The 12,280-nt window shown below is 39.3% G+C and overlaps 1 protein-coding gene across 1 annotated transcript in view; it reads right to left on the bottom strand.

Moving 5' to 3' along the window:
• Positions 1–419: 419 nt before the first annotated feature.
• Positions 420–12,280, bottom strand: part of LOC131678728 (UDP-N-acetylglucosamine--dolichyl-phosphate N-acetylglucosaminephosphotransferase) — a 31,593-nt gene continuing 19,732 nt past the window's right edge. The window contains exon 4 of the mRNA XM_058959007.1: positions 420–1,113. Within this exon, the coding sequence (XP_058814990.1) occupies positions 618–1,113 (496 nt within the window). The 3' untranslated portion in view covers positions 420–617. The remainder of the gene's footprint in view (positions 1,114–12,280) is intronic.

Genomic DNA, 12,280 nt, shown 5'->3' on the forward strand with positions numbered 1-12,280 from the left:
GCTACTTTGAATAATCAATCATGTTTTTCCGCTTTTCTATGTGTTTAGTGTAGACCGGGAAAAGGACACTCCAAGCAGCGTGATTTGTATCAAAGCTTTGAATGAAATATGAATGTGAATATAGTGATGGTTTCCTACATTGTCCTATCGATAACTTATGGTTCATTAGGTTTGAAAACAGAAAAAAAACTTTATTTACTTAAAGCCTGTTTTTTTTCCCATAGAAGACCCAGAGATTGTCGCTATTCTTATCTTATATGGATTTGGTTTGAAAAATATTATACCGTTGTAAAAATTGTGTTTTAAACAAAATATTTGAAAACTACTTTTTCGGTAATTTAATAAATACTGTTACCGCTGTCATTTAGCATGGGATAATTAAATTGATTAAACTTGGTCAACTGGATGTTTCTTTGGATTTATAACGATCAACGCACGTTTCTAATGAATCGCGCAATAATAATGAGTGAAATCGTTTTTTTCGGCGTAAATAACAATTTTAAAATATTTTTTTCTAAATCCATCGGATCTATATTTTAACTTCTTTAAAGTTAAACGAAAATAGGTGACTTTGGCTAACACTTTATCGCATAATTTAACAGTTTTCTAAAAAAAATCTAGTTGCTGGTATCATAAAAATAATGCGCCAGCGGGTACCGGATAGCGAACGCAAACACCGAGCAGATCACTTGGAACATGGTTAACAACCGATTAAGCCTATCCTCCCGAATCGGACCGGTAATCAGTATTGCAAAGTTAATAATCGTAAAGTTATTACAAACCACTACGCCGTCTTTGTCCTCATCGCTGCGAATCAGTCGCAAACTTTTGAACACGACGTAGCAAAATTTTCCTAAAATGTTTAGATCACTCACACGAAACTGGGTTTTACTGTAGTTCAGCAAATCCGTTTTTGGGTCATGCTTGGGAAGGCGATGCCTCGGACAGGGAATGAGGCGGAACAGCTGGGGAACGGAATAAATGAAATTGATAATTTGAGGGATGAAGAAGAGGAGAACGGTTTTGCTGAAATGTCCCAAAATTCCGACTACTGCGAAGGTCATTCCCGATAGATAGTTGAAGGTGTCCCCCACGAAGACCTGTGATGGATACCTGAAACGACATCGAAGTTTAAATTAGTTGGAAATGTGTTTAGGCAGGAGGCAACAGGACACACCACCAGAAATATTTACTATGGATTTTGTTTTAGCTATTCACACGCGGTTTCTGTTGCTGCGTTAGAATGGCTAGAACAACATCCATAGTGAGTATTTTTTTGTGGTGTGTGTTTTGTTGTCTCGTCTGCGGACCGTTTGAGATAATTCGTTCAATTCGCAAGTATTATAAACTTATTTATTCGAATTTGAAAGATTGTGATTTTAATCTCAAACCTGGTGTATTTAAAATCTTTGTAACATTTGCAACTCATAAACCAAGTTTTCAGTTAAAAATAGCTGTTTGTACAAATTTGTACCACAAACTTGTAGGGCTAAGAGTACTTTTTTCAACATCGAGCTCATTTTATTATCTGCTCATGTAGAACCAGACTTTCTGATAGCAATATATTTTTACTAAAGGCTTCAAAACTGTAAATACAGGTATCTATCAGTTGTTTTTATTCTCAGTACAGTAAATAATTATTTACAGGTAGTATGACGACACACATGTGATACCAAAATCACCATGAAATGTTGAGAAATCGTATGTGTGTCACCCAGAATTATTGTGGTATTACGCAAGCATCATGATTGGTTTCGGTACCATGGTATCCGTCACTTGTACTGCCTCAAAATACAACCAATGGAAATGCTACCGGCGCTATTTCCAAGCAGTGAACTCTAGAGATTTTACTTTCCATTAATTTGACATTTGAAAAGTAAGCTATGACCAAAGAAAATTTTGTTTTCAAAACAAATTGTTTCGCGTTCCGAACATATCACACATAATGAGTGAAAACAAAACCGGAAAATGTAAAATATTAAACGCAGCGAAACTCTTCGAGTGATCGATGTGTTAAGCGAAAATGCAGCAGCTTTGTGAGGTACATGCAAAAATTTCGACATTTATGCGAAAATGTGCGAAGAACTCCAAGTTTACAACATACATTTATTGACAAACGAATTACGCACCTGAATTCACAATTTGTCTAGAAAATACAGGTATTCCTTCAAAATTTTAGAATATTAAACAAATATAATATATATTACGTTGATGCGATTTATTACAGATCTGAAAAGAACAAAATAGAAACATCTGGAGGATCGCCTGGACTTATTTTGAGACGATCAATACCTGCTTACAATGTTATAAATCAAATAATATGGACGGCATGATGGACGAGAGTAAGATTTCACAACCCGCTTCAACTAAATCTGAAGCCTAATAATTTTTTAGTTAAATTATTTAGCAACGGATTTTTCAAAGCGCAGCACAAATTGCCTCTGATATCTTTGATACTTTATATAATTTCAGAGTCGGAAACAGGGTCAAAAGCACCAGTATACATGGGCGACCTGGAATGCATGGGCACGGAAGCAAGCGAGTTATTTGACGAATCTTCCGAATACTTTGTGCTATACATCCAAGTATACGAACCGGCATCACCACAGTCACCATTACAGGAGTTTTCAAACAAAGGTGAGTAAACCTTAAAGTCCATCCAAAGAGATGTCAATGCACCCCCCCCCCCCCCCCTCCCATTCAATCCGTTTTGAGGGGGGCTAATCCCTTTCCCTCACGCTCCACAACTACAATAATGGCCACCGCGATCACCCGCCCCCGCATTGAATATATTGAAAATATCCACGACGTTAACCATTAATCTAAAACTCGCGTCGTTGTATCTAGTGCAATACCTTCAGAAGCTCTAGGAAAATGACGTTTGAGCATCAGCGGCGGCTCATTTTGCTAACCATTCACGTGAATACTAGAGGGTAAAGCTCGCGCGTCGAGCAAATAGACGATTTGAAAAAGGTTTTTTCACCATCGTTTTTGAACGATGCTGAAGCAGGAGCTCTTTGACGGCTTTTCGTGACGTTGTGCGTGGTTTTCTGAGAATATTCAATCCAACACAAACGAAAACGTTCAAGTGGTAAAGCTTATTTTGGACCGAAAGTGTAATTGAAAATTACATAAGGATTAAGTATATTTTTTGCCTTTCTCAATAGAAAGGTATTGCAATTGCTCTGAAAACCGACTTTTTAACGGAGGCCCGGAGGGCCGAGTGACATATACCATTCGATTCAGTTCGTCGAGTTCGGCAAATGTCTGTGTGTGTATGTGCGTATGTGTGTGTATGTGACCAAAAATGTCACTCATTTTTCTCAGAGATGGCTGAACCGATTTTGACAAACTTAGTCTCAAATGAAAGGTGCAACGTTCCCATAGGCTGCAATTGAATTTCTAATGGATCCGACTTCCGGTTCCGGAATTACAGGTTGATGAGTACGAACACGCAGAAAATGTCGATTTTAATAATAAATAGACTAAATCGTCCGGTCACATATAAAATTCCCATATAAGCCGGAACTTTTTTTTCAAAGGAGGGACCCCATGAAATTTCAGAAATCGAATGCGTATTTTTGATGCCAAACATCTTTAAAATGCATGAAACGTCGAGATTTTATGTTATCTCGAAAAAAATTTTTTTTTGTTGAAATCGACTTTTTGGGACTTTGCCGATTTTGCACCTTTTTTCAATTCAATATTACCGTGGCTGTTTTTTTCTTTCACAAAATATTAGAACTCGAATGATTTTTTTTTTCTTGTATATAGTTGTCATGTCATGTAGAATATTATTCCCACGGATGTCTATAAAATTTCGTACGGATCGCTTATATGGTTCCGGAAATATAGACTAAACCGTCCGGTCACATATGAAATTCCCATATAAGCTCAAAATTTTTTTCAAAGGGGGGACCCCATGAAATTTCAGAAATCGAATTCGTATTTTTGATGCCAAACATCTTTAAAATGCATGAAACGTCGAGATTTTACGTTATCACGGAAATTTATTTTTTTATAAAGATCGACTTTTTGGGACTTTGCCGATTTCGCACCTTTTTTTCAATTTAATATTAATGTGGCTGTTTTTTTTATAAAGTTTTAGAACTCGAATAATGATTTCTATTCTTGTATCTAGTTGTCATGTCGTGTATAATAAAAATGTAATATATACATTCGGAAGCTTATAATGAATATAAACAACGCAAAAATTCCCGTGTTCATATTTGAGAAAGGCACAATTGCACCGCTAGGTGGATTAAAACAGGTTTTGTATTTCGAATTCATCTCGTTAGTAACTAGCAGCAACGGGGTGTCTAGTTCAGGAATCAGTAGCGTCTGGCTCAAATAGCACGTTCCCCATGTTAATCAGAGATTTGTGCCTTGCCAAGAATCGTCTTTTCATCATTCTCCTGATGGGAAGGATTGGGGAAGTGGTAAGGTTAGGGGTAAGGAAAATTAAAACAGAGCATTCTGCACCCCCGGAGTGATGCTGAACGATCTGCAGGTGCTACAACAGCAGGAATAAAACTTCCAACCCCCGGAGGGATTTAGAACCTCTACTCAAACAGTGAGCGGATATATCAACACCCCGAGGGGATATTGAGATAACAGAACGACAACACCCCCTAAGAGATATTGTCATTCAAATACGGATTAAAAAAAACTATAGCTCTTTACCACACTGGGTTAGGAGCAAAAGCATATCCTTAAATTTCAGCTCTCTTTACATAGGTTCATCTATGTATGGAGAACCAAAAATCCGGATGCGCAATTGCATTAATACAGGGCAATTGCATATCAAATGATATGATGTTCCGTAATCGGATTCACAAAGATCAGCGCGCTGAATAGTAGCCATGTAATAATTGAGTTTGCAATGTCCAGTCAGTGCCCTGACCAGAATACTGCAGTTGTGCTTGGAAAAATGCAACAAATTTTTTGACATTTTCGGGCTCACATCCGGCAGAAAAGCCTTTGTTTGAACGCAAGTTTGCAAGCTACGCCAATGGTTGGCATGTTCGAATGCAGCCCAAGAGCGAATCTTGTGCTTTATCCAACTTATTGAGTGGTAGAACTGGTTCTGGACCAACGAAATCAGTCGCAGCGCCAGCTCTAGCCAATTCGTCCGCCCATTCATTTCCAGTAATACCGGAATGACCGGGTACCCATAGAAGGTAGATAGCATTTGAACTGCTAAGTTCTTCGATTTGAGTTCGACATGCGATTACTAATTTCGATCTCGAATCTGCCGAACTAAGTGCTTTCAGGGCAGCTTGACTGTCAGAGCAAAAATAGATTCTTTTACCGCAAATTCCCTGTTGAAGTGCGGATTGTACGCCACATAGAATCGCAAAGATTTCTGCTTGGAATACGGTACAGTATCTACCAAGCGAATGATATTGGTTTAATCTCATCTCATGACAATAGACACCAGCACCGGCTCGGCCCTCCAACAAAGAACCGTCCGTATAGCAAACTACGTATTCTTCAAGTTGTCGCTCCATCCAGCCAGACAGCCATTCCTCACGAAGAGGAATTCTCACATTGAAAGTTTTAGAAGGAAAACTACATGTGAGTGTAAGGTCACTGGGAGCAAGTGTATATTCATCCCAAGTAACCATTTGGGGCCACAGTCTTGTGTGGCTAGTTACACGATCTATTGGGTTACTATTCCAGAGCCCAGTAACCTTAAGACGGTATGCACAAGAAAGTGCTTCTTGTTTCAGAAACACATGTAGTGGTTTTATGTTCAAGAGTGCCTCGAGAGCAGCAGTAGGTGTTATCGAGAACGCACCAGTCATCGCCATCAAGACCATCCTCTGAAGATGGTTTAACTTTGATTGGATTGTCATGACTTCTCCCTTCTGCCACCAAACAAGGCACCCGTATGCCAGTATTGGTCTAACAATTGTTGTGTAGATCCACTGAATGTACTTGAGTTTGAGTCCCCAAGATTTGCCGAAAGCCCGTCTACATTGGCCAAAGGCCATGCAAGCTTTCTTGATCCTGAAATCGATGTGAGCTGTCCAATTAAGTTTTGAGTCGAGAATTACCCCAACGTACTTAACTTGATCTTCGACAATAATTTCAGAATCAAAATACTGCAATGGACGAGCTCCGGTTGTAATCCTTCGTTGCGTGAAAAGCACCATTGAGGTTTTATTTGGATTAACTGATAGTCCAACATGAAGACACCACCGCTCAACAACACATAAGGCTTGTTGCATCAAATCAAAAAGTGTGTTAATGCAAATACCGGTGATCATTATATGATAATCATCGGCGAAACCATACGTCGGGAACCCAAGCTCATTTAGTTTTCTCAACAAGCTATCGGCGACAAGGTTCCATAGAAGTGGTGACAGCACACCACCTTGAGGACATCCGCAGACACTCAGTTTCCTCATCTCTACTTGTCTTAACGATGAGCACATATGTCGGTTGCTAAGCATTGCGTGTATCCAGTTCGTGATATATGAAGGTACTCCATGATCTCGTGCTACTTCCAAAATGGATTTGAAAGACACGTTGTCAAAAGCACTTTCAATATCGAGAAAAACTCCTAAACTTGATTGATTTTGTGAAAAAGCTTTTTCAATGTTGTAGACAACATTGTGTAACAGGGTGGTAGTAGACTTCCCCCGCTGATATGCATGTTGCATTGCATGCAGCGGGTGCTCGCCCAAGCTACCATCCCGAATGTAGTGGTCGATTAAACGTTCCACTGATTTGAGAAGGAAGGTCAGACTGATCGGTCTAAAGCTCTTTGCCTCCTCATAAGTGACGCGGCCACCTTTGGGAATGAATTTGACAGTTATTTCCCGCCACGCTAATGGAATGTATCCTGTTGCAAGACTGCAAGTAAGCACCTTTTTCAAAATATGCTTGAAGTGTTCATATCCTTTTTGTAGTAGAACTGAAATAATTCCGTCCTTTCCCGGAGACTTATACGGAGCAAAACTTTCAATCGCCCATTTGATCGATTCGGTTGTCACAATTCTACGAGCAAATGCCCAAGAATCAGAACTGCCTGAAAAGAACTCAGGGGCAGTCGTCAGTGATGGCTCCGTACAACCTGGAAAGTGTGTGTCAAAAAGACAGTTGAGTACTACATCTTCGTCAGACGAGTATTCACCATTAGCAGTTCTAATGGAACTGACATGAAAGTCTTTCGATTTCGAAAGTAACTTATTTAATCTACTAGTCTCGTTGAGACTTGAGACATTTGTGCAGAGGCTTTTTCAACCACTTCGCTCAGAGGATCGAAGGGCATTTCTGTATGCTTTGCGAGCCAACTTAAATGCCTCCGACCCGTCCCTGCGTCTGCGATTCCAAGCTCTCCTACATAACTTTTTGAGTCGAACAAGTTCGGTATTCCACCAAGGTGTTTCTCTAGAAGCACGCATAACTCGAAGCGTACAAGCCTCTTGGTATGCTGCTACTATGAGTGAGCTTGTTTTATCCACGACCTCATCCAAATCACTTGGAGATTCAATCGTCGGAAGATACCCATGAAACCTAGTCGGTAAGCCCTCTTCGTAGAGGTCCCAGTTCGTAGATTTGGGATTACGATAGGTGACGATATCTAGCGAGACGTTTAAATGATCAAAGACGATGTACTTATGATCAGATAACGACGGTTCGAGCTCGTTTGGTACGAGCCAGTTTGTCAACTCATGCGTAATACTGTCAGAGCAGAGAGTTACATCTAACACCTCTTCTCTGCCAGCTCGTGCAAAAGTTGGGCGGTTTCCTGCATTAAGAATGTGCAGATTTGTACTACTTAAGTATTCCATCAATTCGGTGCCTCTCAAATTGATATCAGAGCTGCCCTAAATTATGTGGTGGGAATTTGCATCACTGCCGATTATGAGAGGAAACCCATTTCTGCCACAGTATGATACAACCCTTTTGAAATCATCAGAAGGTGATGGTTCATTATGCGGCAAATATGCCGAACAATAGACGTATTTCTTGTTTATGTTGTCAACAGTCATATTTACCATGACAGTACAAATACCACGAGTTGTGAGGTCCGATATAAGACAAGCGTCAATTGCACTATTCGCAAGTATACATGCACGAGGCATTTCACGTGGATTTGTCATGCCATTTTTTTTGAAAGCTACGAAGACGGGGTTAAGTAGCTTTCCAACATAGAAGTTTCCTTTATGGAAATACGGTTCTTGAACCAAAGCTATGGAAGCTTTCCCTTCCTGCACAAGGCGAGATAGATTCATAGTTGCTGTACGTTTATGCTGAAGATTAATTTGTGCTACTCAAACCATATTCGATTACAGCACTACACATTTCATCATCAGCACTTGTTGTACAGCAACTAGAAGATACCAAACAAGTTGGCTTATAATCGCATATAGCGAACCCCGAAATGGATATTAGGGACATGAACATCATTTGAATCCCACGATTTGCGAAGAAACGAACGTCCACTGTGTCAGAGATTCGCATAACACAGCACGACACTCCGTGCGCGATTGGCATATTTTAGTCCTGCCAGCCATTCAGTCCTCGGCACGGAGTAACACCTTGACTTGAGGACTCCTGTTTTCAGTCGCCTCCTACGACATGGGAACAGGAACCCAGTGGATCAATTCTTGGTTGACATACTTCAACCCGCCGGATGCCACACGGCCTCTAGGCTGGTTTTGTCTGGAGAAAGATAATAGAGTTAACAACCTCCTAGTGGACCACAGCCAGTTACTGGGGAGTTCGCCCGGCTCTTCCCAGGCTCCGTTCGCCATTGAGAATATTTTAAACCCCCTCAACAATTTTACCCATAGCACGGGTCGCATGACACTATGGAATTAGGGTTCCCTGTTTGGTGTTACCACCGGAATAGGTAGTCCGTAGTGTAATTCTTAGCCGGTTGAAACAACCACTACCGACACTACACGGATTATCTAGGTTGTTCGGAGAAAGAAGCTGACATTGATGGACAGCTCCCACAGATGGCCGAACAGCCGGCAAATTCATTCATCTCGTTAGTAACTAGCAGCAACGGGGTGTCTAGTTAGACGATGTATCTAAACTAGTACCTAAATTAGCACTAGTTAGACACAAAACAAATTCCAAACACTTCACACGACACATCTGAACATCTAAGCAAACTGACTTGTCCCGAGTGATGTCCCGGACAGCAAACAGTTTGCTGACGAGAAAACGAAAACGAACTCTTGTCTTATGGCTAGGGAGCCAAACGGCATGATGACATCATGCAATATTAATTCCCAAAAGTGGGAAAATTGGATTAAACCAGTTGGTGCTAGTTACTGACGAGATGAGTTCGAAACACAAAAAATCAAACTTATTTTGACCCATAGAAAATTTAATAGTTGATAAATTTCCCAGTCGACCGACTAAGTCGGGTGCTTCGGATACGACCGATTAATTAACTTACTAAATTGTGTTTTTTAGGTGAACAACATATCAATCGCCAGATTTAATCTGTATAAATCTGGTCCCAATTTTATTCTACCAACTAAACGACCGATTCAATTGGTTGGCATAGACCGATTTCGTCAGGCTTCGTTAGTCCTATTTAACCGGTAGTCGCGTCAGCAGACGCCCATGGTATACTCCCATAAGAGTAATTGCAACAATCGGCCGATTAGTTGGACGCATACCGATTTAGTCGGTGGGAAAATCGGGAGGATTTTCCATGGGGTAAGTTAAGTTTTGTGCCCATGGACATACACTGAAAAAACTAAACATCGTTAACATCGTGTGGAAATCTATTGAATTATTTCAATCCACAAACACACGGTTGCATTTCATGCGTTTGTGGTTCACGGTTGAAATATGGTTTTCAAATGGAATTCATGCGAACATTGTGTGAAAAGCGCAATAATATAGTCGTATTCACGTAGAATTTGTTTGAATTTAATTCCAAACACCAAGTGAAACGCGTTTTAATGGGTTTCCATGTGAAATGCAAAGCGAAATAATTTCTTTTACTTTTTAAGATGAGAATGCATATGAAAGTGATGTTTAACTGCATATGGTTTTATCGTGTCGATTATTTTCAGTGTAGGAGTTTTCTTTTCCTAAAAAATAGATTTCTTTCGTTTTACATACAGGGTGTTTGGTTCATGGTTAAGAATCTCTCGAGGGGTGATAGAAGATCATACTTGGGGAAAAATCGTTCTACACGTACTATCAAATCTCAACTGTTACTTTTTCTGTAAATTACTAGTTTGTTTTTACATTTTGAGATGAGAAAAATTTCCATTGAATGATGTCTTCGCGTGTTTCTGCTAATGAGATTAGGTAATGTTTTAGACGTAATTTATTAAAAATTCAACAATTTTGATCGATTTTTCAATAAATTCTTGACAATCTGAATGGTTAACATAGTAATTTTAATAATTCAGATTGTTATAGTTGAAGAGCTGCATAATTTGTTCTATGTCATGAGACATTTATCTTTTTATTTGTTTTCTTGTGTTTGGGTTCATTTTCACTAATACTACAGCTCTAATTGAAAAAGTATGGCACTTATTGTACTTTTTTTCATTTCATTCAAAAGCCAGGAAAATGTTAGAGAAAAATGTATTGATACCTTGCAGTTAAGCGAATTGAGTATTCTTGTAGAAGTAAATTAGTTAAAAGTTAGTAGTTTTTTTTTTTGAACGTCTTGGTAGAATGCTGAAAAATAAAAATAAAAGAAGAAATGTTTTCCTACTAATTTCACCAGGTATTATTAGATGCGCAAGAGGGTTTTCGGCATCTCCGGATCGGTTCATATCTCAATGGGTTCCGACTGTGGCGACAGCAAACAAAAAATCTGGAGCTTGGTTGAAAAAGTAGATTTTCTGAGCAATTGCTATACCGTTCTATTGAGAAAGGCGAAATAAGAGTCGGACTTCCGGGCTCCGATCTTTTATTTTTTTTTTTTTTGTTTTAAAGAACCAGTACAAAACTCACTAGTGTAAAACATGGTTCGAAAGGTCAAGTTCGATGTGAGTAGACTTCAACGAATGCTTTTTATTTCACTGAAGAATGTACCATCGAAAATTATAACATTGTTGCAAACATATATAAATTTCTCAATTTTCATAAAAACTGACTTTTGAAAAAGTAAATCAAGAATTCTGCGAAAAATCATGAATATGAACTTCGACCTTATAACTTTCAACCATGTTTATATGATTATGAATACGTTTAAAAATCTACGTAAGTTCATCTGTAAACCTGGTCAAATCCTCCCATGTTCCTCTATGTCGTGACTTCTGCGTCTGCTCTCATCTATTTTATCTAGTTTCGTGCACATCTTCAAAATCCTTGCATTTTTCCCATCTTGTTGCGAGGTAGGTGGCTGTCGACTGCTCTAATCTATTTCCTTCTAAAAACTGAAGCTTGATTGTCAGCCACAGCAACCAAGACTTGCTAACCTAAATTCGTTTGATTTTATTGCATCAAGATAAAAACAAGATAAAGGTTTAGGAAACTCAAAAGTTCAATAATTATTTATTATTTTATTTATGCTGGCTCATACCCTAAACTCTACTCCCAGAACGAAGCTGTTGCGATTAAGCTATATGCGTTGGGGTCTTCTGGTGAGTATCGAACTGTTGCTTACTTGGGGTCGTAAGAACACCTGTCGAAGTACTTGAAGCCTATGACGCAATTATTCACTCCATTTAACAAACATTACCATCATATCCACCAATTGCCGCGAAAATGCTGGAAACAACTAGTTGGTTTTCGAGCCTACGATTTCTAAATCCTATGGAGTAGAGCGGATAAATTTTCGCTGCACACGTCAATAGTTCGGATTGGCTTGCATTCATTTTGCGTGATTGATTAAAAACGCGATGCAAATCAATTTCAAAACAAGCTTCTATAGTCATAGTTTACTTTCCAAGTGTCAAACTAATGGATAGTTGGGTTTATGGGCTCACCACCGCCTGGAAATGGCGCTGGCAGCGCTTCCATTTGCTGCAGTACAACGATCAGAGACTATGGCAGCGATGCCACATCGTCGCTGTTGTGCTATCTTATGACAAACGCCATTTTGGGGTGAACTGAGTTAGATATGCCATGTTATTAAATTTTGAAATCTCCATAAAGTCGCGTTTTCAGAATTTTGAAATTCTGCTGGGTTACTGAGATATAGCGAAACACGATTATGACAAGCGCCAATTTCTCGAGTGATCGAGTTGTGCTATCTTATGACAAAGAAAAAAGAGACAACATTCTTAGTTTGTTGGCTTGCTATAAGCCGAAAAGCTTATAGCAAGCCAACAGATGTTTC

This window comes from Topomyia yanbarensis, chromosome 2, assembly GCF_030247195.1.
Source record: "Topomyia yanbarensis strain Yona2022 chromosome 2, ASM3024719v1, whole genome shotgun sequence".
Lineage (NCBI taxonomy): Eukaryota > Metazoa > Arthropoda > Insecta > Diptera > Culicidae > Topomyia > Topomyia yanbarensis.